Source organism: Nycticebus coucang, chromosome 5 (genome assembly GCF_027406575.1).
Source record: "Nycticebus coucang isolate mNycCou1 chromosome 5, mNycCou1.pri, whole genome shotgun sequence".
Taxonomy (NCBI): Eukaryota; Metazoa; Chordata; class Mammalia; order Primates; family Lorisidae; genus Nycticebus; species Nycticebus coucang.
Window position 1 is genome coordinate 23763791 of NC_069784.1, and position 23113 is coordinate 23786903.

The 23113-nt window shown below is 37.8% G+C and overlaps 1 protein-coding gene across 1 annotated transcript in view; it reads right to left on the minus strand.

The window, feature by feature from the left end:
- DIPK1A (divergent protein kinase domain 1A) overlaps window positions 1-23113 on the minus strand; it is a 107754-nt gene that overhangs the window by 12728 nt on the left and 71913 nt on the right. Inside the window, exon 2 of the mRNA XM_053591497.1 lies at window positions 17144-17278. Within this exon, the coding sequence (XP_053447472.1) occupies window positions 17144-17278 (135 nt within the window). The remainder of the gene's footprint in view (window positions 1-17143; window positions 17279-23113) is intronic.

Below are 23113 nucleotides of genomic sequence, written 5' to 3' on the forward strand. Positions count from 1 at the left end.
CCAGGAGTTTGAGTTTGCTGTGAGCTATGACACCACAGCACTCTAGCCTGGGCAATAGAGTAAGACTCTCTCAAAAAAAAAAGAATATAGTGGTTTTGGCTTTCAAACATCATTGAGGGCAAAATTAATACTTTTCCACAAAATCTAAAACATTTTTCTAAAATGCACAAACGAGATACTTTATTAGTAAACTTCTTGGTAAGCAGTGAAGACTCGTTTGGCATTCAGCTACAAGAATCAGATTCTTTCCATATGATTTCGTTCAATTGATGCAGAAAAAGCTTTTGATAATATACAGCATCCCTTCATGATCAGAACACTTAAGAAAATTGGTATAGAAGGGACATTTCTTAAACACATTTCTTAAGGACATTCCTTAAGATAGAGGCCATCTATATATAGCAAACCCACAGCCAATATTGTATTGAATGGAGTTAAATTGAAATCATTTCCACTCAGATCAGGAACCAGACAAGGCTGCCCATTGTCTCCACTGCTCTTTAACATTGTAATGGAAGTTTTAGCCACCGCAATTAGGGAAGAAAAGGCGATCAAGGGTATCCATATAGGGTCAGAAGAGATCAAACTTTCGCTCTTCACAGATGATATGATTGTATATCTGGAAAATACCAGGGATTCTACTACAAAACTCTTAGAAGTGATCAAGGAATACAGCAGCGTCTCAGGCTACAAAATCAACTTTCGTAAATCGGTAGCCTTTATATATACCAACAATAGTCAAACTGAAAAAACAGTTAAGGACTCTATTCCATTCACAGTAGTGCCAAAGAAGACGAAATATTTGGGAGTTTATCTAACAAAGGATGTGAAAGATCTCTATAAAGAGAACTATGAAATTCTAAGAAAAGAAATAGCTGAAAATGTTAACAAATGGAAAAACATACCATGCTCATGGCTGGGAAGAATCAACATTGTTAAAATGTCCATACTACCCAAAGCAATATACAATTTTAATGCAATCCCTATTAAAGCTCCACTGTTATACTTTAAAGATCTTGAAAAAATAATACTTCGTTTTATATGGAATCAGAAAAAAACCCTCAAATAGCCAAGACATTACTCAGAAATAAAAACAAAGCAGGAGGAATCATGCTACCAGACCTCAGACTATACTATTAATCGATAGTGATCAAAACAGCATGGTACTGGCACAAAAACAGAGAAGTAGATGTCTGGAACAGAATAGAGAACCAAGAGATGAATTCAGCTACTTACCGTTATTTGATCTTTGACAAGCCAATTAAAAACATTCAGTGGGGAAAAGATTCCCTATTTAACAAATGGTGCTGGGTGAACTGGCTGGCAACCTGTAGAAGACTGAAACTGGACCCACACCTTTCACCATTAACTAAGACTCTCACTAGATTAAAGATTTAAAATTAAGACATGAAACTATAAAAATACTAGAAGAGAGTGCAGGGAAAACCCTTGAAGAAATTGGTCTGGGTGAGTATTTTATGAGGAGGACCCTTCTGGGCAATTGAAGCAGCTTCAAAAATACACTACTGGGACCTGATCAAACTAAAAAGCTTCTGCACAGCCAAGAACACAGTAAGTAAAGCAAGCAAACAGCCCTCAGAATGGGAGAAGATACTTGCAGGTTATGTCTCCAACAAAGGTTTAATAACCAGAATCCACAGAGAACTCAAATGTATACGCAAGAAAAGAACAAGTGATCCCATTGCAGGCTGGGCAAGGGACTTGAAGAGAAACTTCTCTAAAGAAGACAGGCGCACGGCCTACAGACATATGAAAAAATGCTCATCTTTAATCATCAGAGAAATGCAAATCAGAACTACTTTGAGATGTCATCTAACTCCAGTAAGATTAGCCCATATCACAAAATCCCAAGACCAGAGATGTTGGCGTGGATGTGGAGAAAAGGGAACACTTCTACACTGCTGGTGGGAATGCAAATTAATACATTCCTTTTGGAAAGATGTTTGGAGAACACTTAGAGATCTAAAAATAGATCTGCCATTCAATCCTATAATTCCTCTACTAGGTATATACCCAGAAGACCAAAAATCACATCATAACAAAGATATTTGTACCAGAATGTTTATTGCAGCCCAATTCATAATTGCTAAGTCATGGAAAAAGCCCAAGTGCCCATCGATCCATGAATGGATTAATAAATTGTGGTATATGTACACCATAGAATATTATGCAGCCTTAAAGAAAGATGGAGACTTTACCTCTTTCATGTTTACATGGATGGAGCTAGAACATATTCTTCTTAATAAAGTATCTCGAGAATGGAAGAAAAAGTATCCAATGTACTCAGCCCTACTATGAAACTAATTTATGGCTTTCACATGAAAGCTATAACCCAGTTATAACCTAAGAGTAGGGGGAAGGGGGAAAGGGAGGGGAGGGAGGGGGAGGGGGGCAGAGGGAGAGTGGTGGAATTACACCTGCGGTGCATCTTACAAGGGTATATGTGAAACTTAGTAAATGTAGAATGTAAATGTCTTAACACAATAACTAAGAAAATGCCAGGAAGTCTATGTTAACCAGTGTGATGAAAATGTGTCAAATGGTCTATAAAACCAGTGTATGGTGCCCCAAGATCGTATTAATGTACACAGCTATGATTTAATAAAAAAAAAAAAAAAAGAATCAGATTCTTGCTTTGAGCAAAGGCCTCAAGCCAAACCTGCATTAAAGAGGGTAGTCACAACAAACAGGTTCTTCAATCTTGGCTTCTGTCACAAAACCAGAAGCAGTTTTCCCACATACTTGTATGGAAAGGATGGTTGGCCACCTACTATTTTGTTTTTCAGGCATTGCCACATACACAAACTGTAATCACCGTCAGTAAAATGATATTCTAAATTAAAAGACACCAAAATTATAAAGAGTGTTCACTTTACAATAGGATAATGAGCATCTAAGGTTTTTCCAACCCTAAGATTTCATTTACCATGAGGATTCTGTTATAAAACTAAGACCCACTTCCCTGCTTTCACATCCATCACTGAACCACAAGATGGCTCTCCTTGGCTGCATTTGACAAAACCCATGAGGGAATAATTTAATAAACTATGGGAACTGTACCACACGGGGGCAATAACAATGAACAGAGGTGTGCTGCCTAGGTTTTAAATATTATAATTTTCTAAGATTCATGTTCTAAAAATATATTTCAGACAAATGCATCATTTTCTCTTCACTAAGGAAAAAAGTAGCAGAAATGAGTTTTCCCATTGATTTTCATGCCTGAAAATCTTCCATGTCTCTGGTCAATACCCTCTCCCCATTTTCCATATCAGCTATTTTAAATCTTCACCATTTTCTGCACTCTCACTTTACCTTCAGCCTCTCATTTTGCCCCTCCACTGATTTCTCTCTTAGCCATTAAAGGTACTCCCTTAACACACACACCCACCCTCTTCACGTTTTCTTTTCCCTTCTGTTATAAAATCTGCAATTTACTTTAAAATGCTTCAGCACATACAATAGGACATTAGTAAGTTACAGCCCAGGTGCCTCTAACATCGTAGTCAGGAATGCACAGGTGCTTGGCTAGTGTTCTAATCAGGAAGCCAATGCTAGAGAGGAAAATATGATAAGCACCTCTATACTCCGTACCTTCATCAAGATTGATCCATTTCTGAGATTTTATTAATTAGAAAATTGGAATTTTATTGGTAGAATCTGTAGTTTGTGAAATAGCATGATAAATATTAGAAATGGACCAAAAATGGTAAAATTAAAGGCGTCTAACATATGTGGACTGGTATGAGGTAGCCCATACCTTCCCATGGAGAGGGTCTAAGAACCAGTTGAGGCTATAATCATTATCTTCAGAGATGTACCTGGAGCTAACAGTTTTACAATAGAAGTTCTCAAACTTAAGGGAGCATGGGGTCACCTGGAGGGCTTGTTAGAACAGACTGCTGGACCCGGGTCTCAGAGTTTGAGTCAGAGGTCTTGTGTGGGGGTGAAAGTCTGCACTTACTGCAAATTCCCCAGTGATGCTTATTCTGCTGGTTTAGTAATTTAGTAATCATTGGCTGAGAATTTCTAGTTGCCTGATGCTAATTATAATGCAAATGTCTCTAAAGTATCATTGCTTCTGCCTTGAGTAAATCTTTCATGCAAATTGCAGAACATCTAAAAGGACAGAGTTAGAACTTTAATAAGTTTATAGGCAGATTATATGAAATGTTTTGTTACTGCTTGCCAATAAATTTGTTTATTGCAAAGAAATAAAATGTTTTCTGATTGAAAAAATGCCTATATGTGCAGTAGAAACTTTTATTTTGTATGGGGGTCCTCACTTAAATATTTTCGGTGGTTTCTATTTCCTTCCTTCTTTCTTTTCTTTCTCTTTCCTTTCCTTATACCATTTCTCTTTCTCTTTCCATTTTCTTATGTCTTTTTTTTTTTTGAGACAGAGTCTCAAGCTGTCACTGGGTAGAGTGTGGTGGCATCACAGCTCATAGCAACCTCAAACTCTTGGGCTTAAGCGATTCTCTTGCCTCAGCCTCCCAAGTAGTTGGGACTATAGGCACCCACCACAACACTCAGCTATTTTTTGGTTGTGGTTGTCATTGTTGTTTGGCAGGCCTGGGTCAGATTTGAACCTGCCAGCTCGGGTATATGTGGCTGGCGCCCTAGCCCCTGAGCTACAGGCACCGAGCCTGTCATGTTTTTATCAGACTGAGAATGTTCCCTTCTATTCTTAGTTTGCTAAGAATGTATAGAATTTTGTAAAATGCATCTATTTAGATTATCATATGGTTTTTCTCTTTTATTCTTTTAAGATGGTGACAGAGTTTCAAATGTTGAACCAACCTTTCATTACAGGAACAAATCCTACTTTGTCAGGATCCATTATCTTTCAAATAGGATCTAAGGAGACTGACCAAACTGGATTAGGTCAATTTAAAATACCTTCCCAGCCAAAAGGTGGAAACACTCTAAATGTCCATCAATAGATAAACAGCTAAGCAAAATGTGGTATATACATATGGTGGAATATTATTCAGCCTTAAGAAGTAAGAAAATTCTGACATATGCTACATTACAACATGGATGAAGCTTGGGTGCACTTACTAAGTTAAATAAGCTAATCACAAAAAGACAAATATTGAATGATTCCACTTATATAAAGTATGTAAAGAAGTCAAAGTTGGAGCAGGTATGGTGGCTCACACCTGTAATTGGAGTTCTTGGAAGAGTGGGAGGATGGCTGGAGGATGGGCATTTGAAACCAGTTTGAGAAATATAGCAAGACTCCCAACTCTACAAAAAATTTAGCCAAGTGTAGGGGTACACACCTATAGTCCTAGCTACTCAGGAGGCTGAGCCAGGAAGATCACTTCACTTCAACTCAGGAGTTGGAGCTTGCAGTGAGCTGTGATTGTGACACTGCACTCCAGTCTGGGCAACAGAAAAAGACCTTATATCCAAATAAATAAATAAACAAACAAATAAATAGTCTAATTTGTAGAACTAGAAAGTAGAATGATGGTTGCCAGGGGTTGGGGAAAGGAGATAGGGGAGTGATTGTTTAATGGGTATAAGTTTCAAAATGAAAAAGTTTTATAAAATGAAAAAGTTATGAAGACAGTTGCACAACAGTGTGAACATATTTAAGACTATTGTGTTGTACATTTACAAAAGGTTGATTAATGTTATTATTATTATTATTTGAGATAGAGTCTCACTTTGCCACCCTCTGTGGCATCATAGCTCACAGCAACCTCAAACTCCTGGGCTCAAGAGATTCTCTTGCCTCAGCCTCCTGAGTAGCTGGGACTACCGTTGCCCACCACAATGCCCAGCTATTTTTAGAGATGAGGTCTCACTCTTGCTCAGGCTGGTCTCCAACTCGTGAGCTCAAGCAATCCACTCGCCTCAGCCTCCCAGAGTGCTTGGATTACAGGGGTTCTTATCTCCTTTTGTAGAATCTACAGGTACTTCGTACTCAACCAATCTAAATTTTATTATTGTCTAGGGCACAAAAATATTCAGGAATTATTATAATAATGGCTGTGGGTGGCACCTGTGGCTCAAAGGAGTAGGGTGCTGGCCCCATATGCCAGAGGTGGTGGGTTCAAACCTAGCCCTGGCCAGAAACTGAAAAAAAAAAAAAAAAAAAAAAAGGCTGCATTCACCACCTCCTACCCCCTCTTTCCAGTGAAAGGGACCACCCAGGCACCAAGGGAAGAAACTAGAAGGTGTCCTAAATTTCTTCTTCCTCATACCTCCAAATTCAACTAATCATCAAGAGCTGGCAATCGATTTCCTTCATATCCTTTGAAGCTATTTCTCCCTCTCCATTCCCACTGTCAATGGCACAGTTTACAGCCTCACCACTTTGTGCCTGAATTATTCCAACTGCCATAGGACACATCTCCCTGCTTGTGTTATGTCCTATCCAATCGCCCCTCTACACTACATCAAGTGAAGTTTTTTCTCAAACATAAATTAGTCACTTTCCAGCTTAAAAACTTCTGTTGACTCCCGATAGCTCTGAGGAAAAAGCCAAACTCCTTAACATGACATACGAAGTCTGTTATGATTTTGATCTTGCTTATTACTTTACTGCTGAAAACTTGCCCCCTATTTTCTGCCCTAGCCATGATATTCCTGGAATGTAGCATTATTTCTTATCTTTTTAGCCTTGCACAGGCTTCCTTTTTGTCTACAATGATTATTCTTCAAAATTTTCAGCTCAGATATAACCTTTTCCACAAAGACTTCTGGGACTATTCCATTAGGGTTGCCCTGTAAAATGCTACAAAGGATATATTACACTGAAAAATTGTTTATTGGCAAGACTTTGGACACACTTATACTAAAAAAGAAAGTATTTGCGGTTTATTTTAAATTCAAATCAACTAGGCATCCTGTATTTTCATTTGCTACATCCAGCAACCCTACTCCCAGTCTTAGTTAAACGTTCCTCCTTTTTCTTTTTCTTTTTCCATATTCCTGCTACTCTATAAGCATCTTCAGGGCAGGGACAAGTCCACTGCTCTGTATCTTCAGGCTTGAGCATAGTGCTAATAAGCATATCATAAATGTTTAACTGGAATAATATGATACCTTACTGCTGGCTTGTTTCTTCTAAGTTAGCTTTAACTCTTCATCTCTTCACTGTTTCACGGGAATGAAGCTAATGATAACGATGACAACGCCTGTCTCAGGATTATATCCACCATCACACGATAGAAGACAATGTAGCAAAACACACAAAGGACACGAGAAATGCTACTAGAATCTAAGACGATTATTCTTAGAAGAAGGCTTACCTTTGTTAAGGTGTTCTTTTTTTTTTTTTTCTTTTTGAGACAGAGTCTCAAGCTGTCACCCTGAATAGAATGCCATGGTGTCACAGCTCACAGCAACCTCAAACTCTTGGGCTTAACTCTTGCCTCAGCCTCCCAAATAGCTGGGACTACAGGCGCCTGACACAACCCTGCTATTATGCTGTTGTTGTTGCAGCTGTCATTGTTGTTTTAGCTGGCCTGGGCCTGGTTTGAACCCACCAGTCTTGGTGTATGTGGCTGGCACCCTACCCATTGAGCTATGGACACTGACACATTTGTCAAGGTTTTAAATAAATTTTCTGGCCAGGCACAGTGGCTCATACCTGTAATCCCAGCACTTGGGAGGCCCAGGTGGGTGGATTGCCTAAACTCACCAGTTCCAGACCAGCCTGAGCCAGAGCGAGGCCTCATCTCTAAAAATAGCCAGGTGTTGTGGTGGGCACCTGTAGTCCCAGCTACTTGGCAGGCTGAGGCAAGAGAATCACTTAAGCCCAGGAGTTTGAAGTTGCTGTGAGCTGTGACGCCACAGCATTCTATCAAGAGTGACAAAGTGAGACTATGTCTCAAAAAAAAAAACTTGCTCTGTAAATATTTTTCTGTAAGTTCTCAAAGAAGAGATTGGTAATTTACCCCAAGTTGAAGGCTATACTTTTCCTAAAAGGAAAAAGATTAAGCTTATACTTTAAAAACAGTGTGTTCCAAGCAGGATTGGTTGACTACATTTTAAAAATACTGGATAATGACACAAAAATGAATGTGTCAAGTCAAATAATAACTGATCCTAAGCAAAGGTAAGCTAAATGAAACACAGTTAGTTATGTACTACTATCTAATTGAAAAAAATGGTTCTAAGTATCTTAAATTTGGTATATCTTATGCTAGTTGTCTTAAGCAACAAACCATTATCCCCAGAAATTGAATTTCAGAAGAGACTGTAATAAAATTTAGAGGCCCTTTCATCTTTTCATACTTCCATTTTAAAGGGTGTGTTCGTATAACAGTCACAAAGTTTTGCCAGAGTGGCACAGTAATTCCTCATTATTACCTTGGTAGAACCTTAGAACTCTCAATCATAGAAGAACATGTCAGAAGAGACCAATATTAAGCCACGTGGTCCTCAGAAATATACAGAAGAGAAGTATTCTTCCCTGCTTCTTTTTCTTCCCTTTTTAAAGGACCCAGCAAACAAAACATGCTGTGTTAAGGGAATCTTACCTCTAGAGAATCAAACTGCAAAATTTCCTTATGGTTAGGCACCAAGTAGGATTTGCTGAAATAATTAATGAATTAGTGATTTCCATAATCAGGAAAATGCAAAATGAATTATAAGGCATGCTATAAGTAGCTGGATGTAGAAAGAAAAAGCATAACCGGGGGAAAAAATCCTTCCAAGCACATCTTAGAATAGTGGGTTGCTCTCATTTTTAGAAAACTATCTCTAAACAAAGAACAGAACACAGTTCTCATCCTTTATCACTTTCATGAGGTTATCTTCGCTTTTCTGGGTGTACCACCTAATTCTACTTCCCTTTCTCAGTTTTAAAAACCTATTATCAAACAATACAACAAGAAGACATCTCAATTTTAAACATTATGTACCTATTAAATGCTCCCAGATTTATGAAACAGACCTTGAGGGGTCTGAGCAATATGATATCCCATAACACCTTAATAGTCGGGGACTTCAACACCCCTCTGACAGAACTGGACAGATCGTCTAAACAGAAAACCTATTATCCACTTCACTAGAGTCAAGCCCTAAATAATGGATGATGATAATGGGAAGCTTCATACTTTTATTAAAACTGAAAACAACAAACTTGTATTGAAACTGCAAATCAACGTACAATGTGCAAGATTAATCTCAGTTTGGACCCTTATGGTATAGCATTACACTGCCTACACATTATCCTACAATCTTTTTCTTTTATTTCAAAATATTATGGAGTACATACATTTTGGTTTAGATATAGAGTCTCACTTTGTCACCCTTGGTAGAGTGCTGTGGCATCACAGCTCACAGCAACCTCCAGCTCTTGGGCTTAGGCGATTCTCTTGCCTCAGCCTCCCAAATAGCTGGGACTACAGGCACCTGCCACAATGCCCGGCTATTTTGTTGTTGTTGTTGCAGTTTGGCCGGGGCCAGGTTTGAACCCACCACCCTCAGTATATGGGGCCAGTGCCCTACTGAGCCACCGGTGCCGCCCCCACAATGATTACTTTTAAAGAGAATATAAGAACCTATACTTTTAAATTCTAGCAAGTAATATTTGTAGAACCTGTTGGATCTTCTGTACTTTTTTTTGGAGACTCTGTTTCCCTAGGTAGAGTGTCATGGTGTCACAGCTCACAGCAACCTCAAACTTTTGAGCTCAAGAGTTACTGCCTCCCACATAGCTGGGACTATAGGCACCTGCCATGATATCCAGCTAGTTTTTTCTATTTTTAGTAGAGACAGTTTCTCAGTCTTACTCAGGCTAGTCTCAAACTCATGAGCTTAAGCAATCCATCAGCCTCAGCTTCCCAGAATGCTAGCATTACAGGCATTAGCCACCATGCCTGGCCTCTTCTGTACTTCCTTATCATCTTCCTTATTTCACAAAGATGAAACTGAGGATTTTGAAGGACCTTACACACATGATATTATAATCATTTGCTGAGTATGTTTTTGCTAAATGTGCTTTAGAGATAATATAGTTTTATATTTATATACCTAAAATTCAAAATTAGCAATTTAATTATATGCTTTGTTTCAGTTCAATCCACTTAAATAAAATAACAATCTAGGCAGTGACATAGAGGAAACAATTGGATTAGATGCCACATTTCAAAACAGTAATGACCAGGACCGGAAGTATATGTGGATATTGCCATAATTTATGAAAAGGCCAATTATTTAGGCAGATATTAGAAAATTGAAATATGGGAGAAACAAATTTTAGAATTTGCATATTTGCATGAATGGCTTCATATTCTTTTACTTTCAACATCTTTATACATTTTAGATTTGTCTCGTGAACATAATACAGTTAGATTTTGATTTTTTAAGCACTGCCTGATAGTCTTTGTTTTTTAATTGAACATTTGATCCCTTTATATTTAATGTAATTATTAACATATTTGTGTTTAAACAGTTGATGCCATGGTAAATCGCTCAAATCTCCTTCTCCAGAACTTACATTCTCTCAGTGCTGGGAATACAGGTAGGAAAAAGCTCTCACCTAAGTCCTTCTTTAGGACTTGCCCTCAGCTAGAGTACAACCATGCCCAAGGTCATGTCCCCTTATGACAATGTGGGTGAGGATGGGAATATGCTTCCACAGACTGGTCAGTGAGGGAGTGTAAAGATCTGGGCCTTTGCAAGGTTATTCCAACTCCAGAGTTTCTTTCAGGATTACCTGAGGCCTTCATTACCACTATATTGCAATTTAAATCCTTCTTCTGTCTTATTCTGCTTCCTTACTCCCCAGACATGTTAATCCCAAGAGTCTACTCAAAATAACTTACTGCAGGCAAATCTCAGTTTCTAAGTTTGTTTCCCAGGGAATTAAATTCACGACATCTGTCATCTTAGTATTTATTTTCTTCTTATCCTGCCTGCTCTATTTTTTCTTTTTTAAACTTTCTTGCCTTCCTTTGGAATGAGTATTCTTTTAATAATTATTTCATTTTTTCCTACATTAGTTTAGAAATGACATATTTCCTTTTTTTATTCCAGAAGTTATCCTAGAAATAAAAATATGCATCCTTGAGTTATCAAAAATCTAACATTAATTGATTAGTACTCTTGCCCAATTCTGCAATACTTTAACTCTCTTTATCCTTCTCCCAATTTATATGTAATTGTTATTCTAGGGTACATCACATAAGTGGAATCATGCAATATTTGTCCTTTTGTGTTTGGCTTATTTCACTTAGCATAATATTTTCAATATTCATCTACATTGTAAGCATGTATCAGAATGTCATTCTTTTTATTGGCTGAATAATATTCCATTGTATATATATACCACATTTTGTTTATTTATTCATCTGATAATGGACAACTGGGTTGTTTTTACCTTTTGACTATTGTGATTAATACTACTGTGAACACTAGTGTACAAGTATCTGTTTGAATCCCTGATTTCAATTCTCTTGGTATAAATATCTAGATGTAGATTTGCTAGATCATGTGGTAATTCTATATTTAACATTTTGAGAAACCTCCATATTATCTTCCTGATTCTTAACTTTTCATATTATAGTTCTCTGTTGAAATTACTCATTGTTTATAGTTTATTTCTTCTACTTTTCCCCTGTTTAATTGAACATGAACATAAATTGTTATTTTTAGGCTCGGCGCCCATAGCACAGTGGTTATGGCATCAGCCACACAAGACTGGTGGTTTAGAACTCAGCCCGGGCCAGCTAAACAACAATGACAACTGCAACAAAAAATAGCCGGGTGTTGTGGCGGGTGCCTGTAGTCCCAGCTACTTGGGAGGCTGAGGCAAGAGAATCACTTAAGCCCAAGAGTTCGAGGTTGCTGTGAGTTGTGATGCCATGGTACTCTACCAAGGGTGACAGAGTGAGACTCTGTCTCAAAAATGAAACAAAACAATATAGTTATTTTTATATCCTTTATGAATAACTCTAATATCTGAATCATCTGTAGATCTGCTTCTAATTTATATGTTTATCTCTTGGTTTTTGAGCATGTTATCTTGTCTTCTGGTAAGTCCCCGAAATTTTTTATATAATGACTAGAGGGTTTCTTTTTCCTCTAGTAGGCAGATGATAGCTGATCACCTCAACCTAATGAGGGGCTCTGTTGAGTCTGGGTTATATCTTTGGTAAAGCTCAAGCTACTTATGCCCAAGAGCATAGCCCTTCAGGGTTTTTTTTTTTTTTTTTTTTGGTTTTTGGCCGGGGCTAGGTTTGAACCCGCCACCTCCGGCATATGGGACCAGCACCCTACTCCTTGAGCCACAGGCGCCGCCGCCCTTCAGGATTTTTAACTGAGAGTTTGGCATTCATTGGGACGTCTCCCTCTGGCAGGTTCATAACTCTAATCTGTTGTGAGACTGCCAAACTGTCTGATCTGCTTTTTAAAGGCTTTCCAATGAGATCTTTAGCCTCCTATTCTGCAGAACCCCAGGTATTGGCAAATATCCCAATGGGAAAATGGGCTGTATGCATGAAGTTCCAGTTCCCCTGGTTTTCAGCAAAGGCTCTGCTGGTTTCTTGTCCTCAGAAAAGGCTCTCTGCTAGTATAGAGTTCTCTTTCTCAGAGCCCTGCCCATGCCTAGAATCAGCAAATTCTCCCAGGGTAAAAGAAAAAAAGGCTACAAAAGTCAATGCATCATTCTGAGGTTCTTTTAGTTATCTTATTCCTGGGGTTCATCCCTTCAGGGTCTTAGCCCAAAGCATGGTGTATTAGGGTTCCTTTGTTCCTTGGTTGGATCTGGACTATATTTTTATTTCCCTAGCTCCAGAAGACTGTGTATTTCAAGTCCTATGTCTCCAGGCTAAAGCAGCCACAAAAACCAGGCTAACCTCTTTCAAATCTTAACCTCTCTCAGATCTTCATCAAGCGATTCCTCCCTATCTTGCCAGCACTTTGAAGCTTGAAAATATACTTTTAAAATATATTCTGCTTGCCTTTTAGCTCTAATCCCAATTCTTATGGAATGTTAGTACTATTTTAGCTTAGTACTACTACTTATGGTGGGTTTTAAGAACACAGCCCCAAATGCAGAGTAAGTACAATGTTTTGAAGCTAGCCTTACTAAAATGATATGTATTTAGACTCAGAAAGCTTTTTCATTATGTTCAGTTTTAGTAAGATTAAATTATGCTAGAAATTTGTTCTATTTATTTCTCTCTCTCTTTTTTTTTGAGACAGAGCCTTTCTCTTTTGAGCTAACTAGAGTTCAGTGGCATCATCATAGCAACCTCAAACTCCTGGGGTCAAACAATCCTCCTGCCTCAGCCTCCTGAGCAGCAGGGACTACAGATGTACACCATATCACCTGGCGAATTTTCCAGGTTTTTTTGTAGAGACAGGGTCTTGCGCTGGCTGGTCTTACACTCCTGGCCTCATCAAATAATCCCCCCACCTTGGTCTCCCAAGGACTCTAGGCATGACCCACTGTGCCTGGCCTATTTTCATTTGTAATACTTTTTTTTGTTTGTTTTTGTTTTTTGAGACAGAGTCTCACACTGTTACCCTGAGTAGAGTGCTGTGGAATCATAGTTCACAGCAACCTCAAACTCTTGGGCTTAAGTGATCCTCTTGTCTCAGCCTCCCAGTAACTGGGACTATAGGCACCACCACAATACCAGACTAGTGTTTCTATTTTTAGTAGCGATGGGGTCTCAGTCTTGGTCAGGCTGGTCTTGAACTCCTGAGCTCAAGTAATCCACCCACCTCAGCCTCTCAGAGTGCTAGGATTACAGTCATGAGCCACCAGGCCCAGCCCATTTCTTATAAGTTAAGGAGAAATTAAATTAAGGTGAAAAATAAGGAGGAACTTCAACTAAAATTTACTCATGACAGAACATTTACCAAGACATGCCTTACAGTCGAAGGACATTGTATTAATACAAGTATTTAAAAGCATATCCATTTCATTTTGGCTTAATCTTGGAACAGTATTTCTAACATACCAGATGATGTTAAAATACGTCTTCTTGGGAGGGTGTGGTGGGGATGCATTTTTTTTTCTGATCAAGTATATTTGTTCTCTCAGAAATTTATGACAAACATTAGTATATTTAAAATCCTAAGAAGTCCTCAGTAAGATCAGCCTATTTCTTTTTGCTTTACCCTCTATCTTCAAATATATCTGACCAGGGATATATTTTACCATAACTTTCTCTGTCAGTCTTTTCTGACAGAGTAGAAGAAAAAGTATGAGCATTACACAGAGACAGAATTAGGATCAAATTCTAGTTCCACCGTTTTGGAGAAATTCTTCTCTTTCTCTGGGTCATGTTTCTTTTTTTTTTTTTTGTAGAGACAGAGTCTCACTTTATGGCCCTTGGTAGAGTGCCGTGGCCTCACACAGCTCACAGCAACCTCCAACTCCTGGGCTTAAGCGATTCTCCTGCCTCAGCCTCCAGAGTAGCTGGGACTACAGGCGCCCGCCACAACGCCCGGCTATTTTTGGTTGCAGTTTGGCGGGGGCCGGGTTTGAACCTGCCACCCTCGGTATATGGGGCCGGCGCCCTACCGACTGAGCCACAGGCGCCGCCCTGGGTCATGTTTCTTTCTTTCGTTCAAGTAAATTTATTTCAGGTGAATATGAGGGTACAAAAAAACAACCAGGTCAAAATATTTGATTTTGTTATGTAGAGTCCTCTTGTATTTACATCCTACACACAAAAGGGGTCGTATTTCTTTATCTATAAAATGGACTTGGGGTATCTCACAGTATTATTTTAAGGATTAATGAACATATAAATATGAACATGAATTGGCTCTAGAAGTTCTTCTTATTAAAATTCCTCAAGGATCTGGAATGGTCAATTGTAATGGACATCTTTGAACCTTAATTTGAGATTCTTCTTTACTAATTCATTCCCTTGCTTCTAATATTAGTAATTTCTCTCTTCCTTAGTTAAGGCATTGTAACACTCCTGGGAATAATGGCTTTTAAATTCTGACTGATAGAATACTTAGTATTGCCAGGTGAGGTGGCTCACAACTGTAATCCTAACACTCTGGGAGGCCCAGGCCGGTGGATTGTTGCTCATGAGTTTAAGACCAGCCTGAGTAAGAGCAAGTCCCTGTCTCTAAAAATAGCTGGGTGTTGTGGTGGGTACCTATAGTGCCATTTGAGCCCAGGAGTTTGAGGTTGCTGTGAACTATGAGGTCATGGCACTCTACCCAGGGCGACAAAGTGAGATTCTGTCTCCAAAAAAAGAAAAGATGTAGGAGGACTTGAAGAAAGTGTGGGGAAAATGCTTGAAGATATTGGGCTGGGGAAAGATTTTTATGAAAACTTCCATTGCAACTGCAACAACAAAAAAATAAATAAATGGGACTTAATTAACCGAAAAGCTTCTGTATAGCTAAGGAGACGAAAACCAAAGCAAACAGATGACCTTCAGAATGGGAAAAGATATTTGCATATTATGAATCAGACAAAGGCTTGATAAGTAGGATCTATAAAGAACTCAAATTAATCAAACCTGGCCCCAGGGCCAAAAACTGCAATAAAAAAAAAAAAGAACAATCCCATATATTACTAGGCAAGAAACATGAATAGAACCTTCTCAAAGGAAGACAAACAAATATCTAACAAGCATATGAATAAATGCTCATCATCTCTAATCATCAGAGAAATGCAAATCAAAACCACCCTGAGATATCACCTAACCCCAATGAGAACAGCCCACATCACAAAGTCTCAAAGCTGCAGATGCTGGCATGGATATGGAGAGAAGGGAACACTTTTACACTGCCGGTGGGACTGCAAACTAATACAAGCTTTTTGGAAGGAAGTATAAATAATCTTCGAAGAACCCAAATTAGACTTCCCATTTGATCCTGCAATCCTATTACTAAGTATCTACCCAGAAGAAACAAAATCCTTTTATCAGAAGGACATTTGCACTAGACTGTTTATTGCAGCTCAATTTACAATTGAGAAAATGTGGAAACATCCTAAATGTCCACCAACCCAGGAATGGATTAACCAGCTGTGGTATACATGAACCATGGACTACTATTCAGCCATTAAAAAAGATGGAGACTTTACATCTTTTGTATTAACCTGGATAGAGTTGGAATACATTCTTTTTATTTTTTTTATTTTTTTGTTGTTGCAGTTTTGGCCGGGGCTGGGTTTGAACCCGCTACCCTTGGTATATGGGGCCAGCACCCCACTCACTGAGCCACAGGCACTACCCGGAATACATTCTTCTAAGTAAAGCATCATAAGAATGGACAAGAAGCAAGAATCCAATGTACTCAATTCTAATATGAAGGCAGGGATGATCTAATACAAGATAGGGGGATAAGGGAATGAGGGAGAGGGGAGGAGGGAAGGAGATGGGGTCATGGTGTATAGCACACCTCTTGGGGACAGGACACAATTATGAGGGATTTTACCTAACAAATGTAATCAACAAAACTAATTCTTTGTACTCTCAAAAATAATAATAATTGTCAAACCCTTAATTGGGAATCCTCTAAATGATTATCATTAAAAATGTACTTCTGAGATGAAGTGTTTTAAAATTATTTATATTAAAGGTACTGGCAGAAAACAAGGAGTTAAGTTTACTTGAAATCCTTAAACATTTAAAATAATAGTGCTATGGAAACAATAATCACTACTAGAAATTTCAGAGTGATATGGTGGTTTTCCTGAGATATATCCAATCATTAGGATAAAAATTCAATAATCAATAAATGTATATACTTTATTGATTTAATTTAAGAATTACTTCATTTATTTAAAAGATGCTTTCTAAAAAGGTTGCCTATAAATAATACTGTTATACTCTAAACATTAAAAACCAATCTCATTAGAGTAAACTAAACTAAACAAAAACCCTTTTTTATAATGAGGATGCTCCCATACTAACTTAACTATATTATTTACTTTAAATTCTGAATACTGGAATTTTCAAAATGGTAGTATTTTCAAAATACTACTTGGTCATATCAAAAAGCTAAGAAGTTCAGCACAATTTTAGTGACAAAATTAACTTTTATTTTTGAAAATATTTTTTTTTTTTTGGCCGGGGCTGGGTTGAAAATACTTATTAGTAAATACATAAGTAGTAAATATAGCATGTTATTACAAGACTTTTTAGTAGACTAGGAAATTAAAAATACTTACTATTATTTTCTTACAGTCCTTTCCTCTGCATAATTCTGTATAGGCAGAATATTGCACATATATAATCCAGCTTCCAACAAAAACTGCCAACCAGGAAAAGAAAAGATATTTCATCCGCACATAGGAGAAGCGAGCCTGTGAGGAAAAGAGCACAACAATCATTCATTCAACACCAAGTCAGCATTCACTATCCTAGAACATGATTTTCCCCCCTTCTTGGAATAACTTAATATATATTCTAGGCTTTCATATGTCAATTCTAGAACAAAGTGTACTTTCACTGAGTCCAAACAGCACTGGTCTTAGAAAAGGAAGCTCCTTGGTCCTGCCAAGGAAAAGGAGAACAAAATATCCTTTAAGATGTATAACCTTTCAAACCACCATCATCAAAAGCTACTTTTTAAACACAAACACACATGCCATGCTATCCTGGGCACCATGAAAGATCAGGTAGAGAGACACAATTCCCATTTATTCAGAGTTTACAAAAGACTTTCACATACGAATCTTAAATGAATAATCTTTATAAATAATCATAATAAAAATACTTTTGTTTTAAAGAAATAAGAACAAAGAATCTGGCTATTTGTCTAATGTCTCATAGTGTCAACTAGAATCGAAAAGTAAACTCCACAGTCTTTTCCATTTCCCTATTGTATTCACCTGGGCCTTATGTTCCATCTATTCAACCAACCAAATGTTTCAGCTAATAGACATTCTGGAAACTGAGGAGAATGTTACAACTGTTAAAGGAGAAATGACTGTAGAGAAAGGGTTAAGATATATTAAGAAGAAATCACTCTTTGCAACTTATAAAACCACACAAAATAACCCTCGTTGCATTGTTTTGCCTCCAGTGCTCTGGGATATAATTGCAACTTGGGCTGGTTGGCCTTTTCTCCATCAACCACATATTAAACAGTTTAATCTTCAAAAGTGACAGCTGGTCAAGATAATCTGACATTTATTTTTCGAGTCTGGAGCTCCAATGGTCTGATTTTATAAACAGTTGAATTGAGGGCTATGAAGAGAATTGAGCAGAATAAATTAAAGATATGTAAACAAACAATGAAAAGCTAGTTTTGCTTTTACAATCACGAGCCAGTTTCTCACACTGGGAAACAGTGGGATATTGTGAGCACTGTGAGCATGCAAAGAAAGCAGAGAGAGATGAAAGAGACCTGAGTGCACCTGCAGGAGACAATGAGCGCAGAGGAAGAAAGAGGCTCAGGAAATCCTGCATTCTCTCGGCCCTGTGTGTGGGTTAGATATCTCTGGGAGGTTAACAGATGGTGAATCCCCACACCAAAAAACTTGAGCGCAATGAATTTGCAGTTAAATAATAGGTCCTAGGGTTTTATTATTAAAATTAAAAACTGCCTTTAATGCAAAGTATTTTTGTATAGTTCTAAACAAACTCAGTAAAAAGAAGATGCAGATAGAACTCCAAATGAAATCACATAAATGACAATGGAGTATATACCAAAGGATTTGTCTGAGACATATTTAGACTGCTTGGCCCTAATGAGAGGTCTGGTTATGAAACAGACCACATGTACCTATTATAGTATTGTGAGGCTAAATAAGATGAAAAGATCTAAAGGCCTGCAGAACATCAGCACATAGCGGGGCACACTGTAAATACTCCACAAATGTTAGTTAAATCAATTTGCAAGTCACTGAGCAACAGACCAACAATGCCGTGAGTGGCTATTACCTTCTTTTTGAACTTGCCAAAAAGAATACCGAATCTATATCTGGTCAAGCCAGTTTACAGGAAATACAGGAGACAGAGGAACACAAGTGACACTATGCGAATACGATCAGCAAACTCCAGGCTGTACAAACAACCAATTTTTTCAACAAATAAACTACAAGGAGGAGGGAGGAAGAAGGGGTAACTTAAAGATTTAAAAAAAATTATAAAACATATCAAATAGTCACATTGTGTGGTTATTTTTGAGTCTTGATTCCCATAAAAACTTTTTGTGTGTGCGTGTGTGGTTTTTGGCCGGGGCTAGGTTTGAACCCGCCACCTCCGGCATATGGAACCGGCGCCCTACTCCTTGAGCCACAGGCACCACCCCCCATAAAAACTTTTAACAATGACATTTATGAGAACTGAAAACTTGAAAAATGATAGAATACTTGATAGTAAAGGATTATTTTAATTTTTTAGGTGTGATAATAGTTCTGTGGTGATAATTAAATATGTTGCTTTTCTCTTTCTCTCCACGAGCTACATTTTTCTGCTTCTCCTGGCATGTGTTTAAACCAAAGAGCATCCTGTGAACGAGTTTGCCTGATGGCTGCTTGTCGTGATAAGGAATGCCAAAAATTTTGGAGAGGAAGTTAGATTAATGTGTCCTGGCAGGGCACAGGGCTTCACCTCTTGTAGACATCATGACAAGAGGAGTGAGACACATTTGTGTTCCACCAGGCCACAGAAGGAAAACTGCTGTCATTCGGGAGTAGCACAAAATAGCCAAAGACCTTCACGTGTCCTTTCCCATCTGCAGATCCTGCAGCCTTAGGTTTTAAAATGATAACTGAAGAAACAGCTGTAAATTACATCTGTAGCTATTAACTAATTTTATTCCCTCTCAATAACATGTTTCTAGTGGTCTGTTCTGTACCAATTACCTAGACGATTTAATCTTTGATTAAGAAATGTAGCCTGACCTTTTTATTTATGCCGAATTATCGCAAATTACTGTGTCACAGTTTTTGTAATCTGCAGATTTGGGGCTTGGCTATTAATGGTAATGTTACTTTATTTTAAATTATGCCTCTGAAAAGCATGGTGAGAATTTGAGTAAATGCACCATGGCAGTGACTCTCAACTAGAGTCCCCTAAGAGACAGCTGGCAAAGTCTGGAGACATTTTTGGTTTCATCACTGGAGATTGCTATTGGAATCTTGTTGAGTAGCAGCCAAACATGCCCCTAAACATCCCGCAATGCTCAGTATAGCTCCTTAACTGCAAAGCACCATGAGGCCCAAAATATCAATGGTCCAGTGTGGAGAAATTCTGTATTATGGCTATGCAATAAAATGAAGTAAAACTTACTTGTATGTTGTTGTAAGAATCAAATTTGTATGACATTATCATTTTATTTTAAATTGGCCTTTATGCATAAACTCTTACTACTTTAAAAAATATAGTAACACCTGCCTGGAAATAAAGAGTTACAAGCAGTTCTTTATGACCTAAAGTAAATGGTTATCAATCTTTCATTGTAAATTTTTTTAAAAAATCACAAGAGAGGGCGGTGCCTGTGGCTCAAAGGAGTAGGGCGCCAGCCCCATATGCCGGAGGTGGTGGGTTCAAACCCAGCCCCGGCCAAAAACTGCCAAAAAAAAAAAAAAAAAATCACAAGAGAAAGGAAATTTACATATTATGACAAAATCTTTTTCAACCCATTCAACTCTAAAGAATAGCAATAAATTTCCTCCTGTTTTATATTGCTTGATCTCACTGTGATAACTTATTTCAAAACAAATCTAAAAATCTTTAATCTCGTATGTATAATTTTACATTATCAAAATAGGAGAAAGAGACAACACCAAAATTTAGCGATTTAAAACTATTTCTATTACTTATCTATTTTTCTTTTTTTTCTTTCTTAGGCAATTCTCTTGCCTCAGCCTCCTGAGTAGCTGGGGCTACAGGTGCCCGCCACAACACATAGCTATTTTATTGTTGCAGTTTGGCCCGGGCCAGGTTTGAACCCACCACCCTCGGTACATGGGGTCAGCACCCTACCCACTGAGCCACAGGTGCCGCCCACTTACCTGTTTTTCATATTAACATCTTTCATAAACATAATAAACCACAAAGTCCCATTTACTGTACCCCTCAATACTCCATAAACAGATGTACCTAATTCTGAGAAGTAGGAGAAAAACATCTATCATATCTTTACTTTTGCCTACAAATATTTTGATTAACATATTTAGTGGACTTGAACACTCATAAAATACAACAAATTGATAAGGTTATCTATCCACTTGGAAAAGCTCCAATATAATTATTCTATCATTTCACAGAAAAAGCTTAGAAACATGCATTTGTTCTTCTTATTCAGTTTTTTTAATTGCCAGTTATTCTGCAACAAATCTTTCAAACTGTATTTTTTTCTTATTCTTACAGTGATAACACTGTGGCCAGCTGTCCTTTATAGCTATTTTGGAGGGATCTTGGTAAAAAAAAAAAAAAAAATTAAAATTATTTGCTCATATTAATCATATCCCTAAACACAGCTTTTATCATTTTCTTTAAATAAATTCTAGATGTTTAAAATAATAATGCTTTTGAAAAACATGCCAACTGTATAAAAAATAACTATGAAGAAACCATCTAATCGGGTAAATATTTTCCTACACATCATAATGCATTAATTAAACTTTATTTGAACAGATCCTATATCCTCATTAAAGGATGTCTCACTGCCTTTGGAGGTCTATTAGAAAACCATTAAGATCTAAATACACCTTGGCCAGGTGTGTTGGCTCACACCTGTAATCCCAACACTCTGTGGGCGGATGGCTTGAGTTCACAAGTTCAATTATCAGCCTGAGCTAGAGTGAGACTCCATCTCTAAAAATAGCTGGGCATTGTGGTGAGTGCCTGTAGTCCCAGCTACTTGGGAGGCTGAGGCAACAGAATTGCTTAAAGCCAAGAGTTTGAGGTTGTTTTGAGCTATGAGGCCATAGCACTCTACAGGGGTGACAAAGTGAGACTCTGTCTCAAAAAAAAAAGAGTGGTAGGATTATGGATGATTTTTATTTTTCTTCTTTATTACATAAATATTCTTTTCAATCAGAAAAAATTTATATTTGTATATATGTATTTAATGTATGTATTTTAAAATTTATCTCTAGGATCTAGAAATCTTTTTTTTTTTTTTTTTTTTTTTGAGACAGGTCTCAAGTTGTTGCCCTGGGTAGAGTGCTGTGGCATCACAGCTCACAGCAACCTCCAACTCCTGGGCTCAAGCCATTCTCCTGCCTCCACCTTCCAAGTAGCTGGGATTGCAGGCACCCGCCACAACGCCTGGCTATTTTTTTGTTGCAGCCATCATTATTGTTTGGCGGGCCCTGTCTGGATTTAAATCCACCAGCTCAGGTGTATGTGGCTGGCGCCTTAGCGGCTTGAGTCACAGGCGCTGAGCCTAGGATCTAGAAATCTCTTGATTGCTTTAAAAGAATTTTACTGTGAAATGTATCATTTACACAGAATTGTTTAAAATATATACATGTAAATATAGTTTGGATTGTAATTATAAATCAGATACCTATGTAACTACCACTTGGGTTAAAATACAGAATATTTTCTGTAGTGTTTTCACTGACCCCCATCTTCTCCTGCCCAATAAAGGATTAACATGTTTCTGAGTTCTATCATAATCAGGTATGTCCTTTTCTAAGTGGTTTAACCACGGATGATGTATCCCTAAAATGTAGAGTTTGATGGTCGATTGCTCTTGAATTTTATGTAAATAGAAGCACACATAATGTACTATATTCTATTTTGACCCGTGTCCTTATCTCAGCATTATATTGTGAGATTTATCCACACAATGCATACAGCTAATTTGTTCCTTTTCTCTTTTCTTCTTCTTTTTTTTTTTTGAAGAGCCTCACTTTGTTGCCTGAGCCAGAGTACAGTGCAATAGTTCACGGCAACCTCAAACTTCTGGGCTCAGGCGACCCTTCTATCTCAGTCTCCTGAGTAGCGAGGACTATTGGCATGTGTCACCATGTTCATTTTCTTTACTGTAGATTAATATTCCATGGATTTATCACTAGGAAATCTTTTTAGTTTTATATGTAACCAAAATAAAAATTAAAAATTATATAAAAGAAATGTATTTATCTTCAAGCTCTGTCAAAAACAAAACATAATACGGAGTTGCATTCTTTGCCAAGCACCCCACTAGACACTCTGTGTATCCCATATATTCCCCG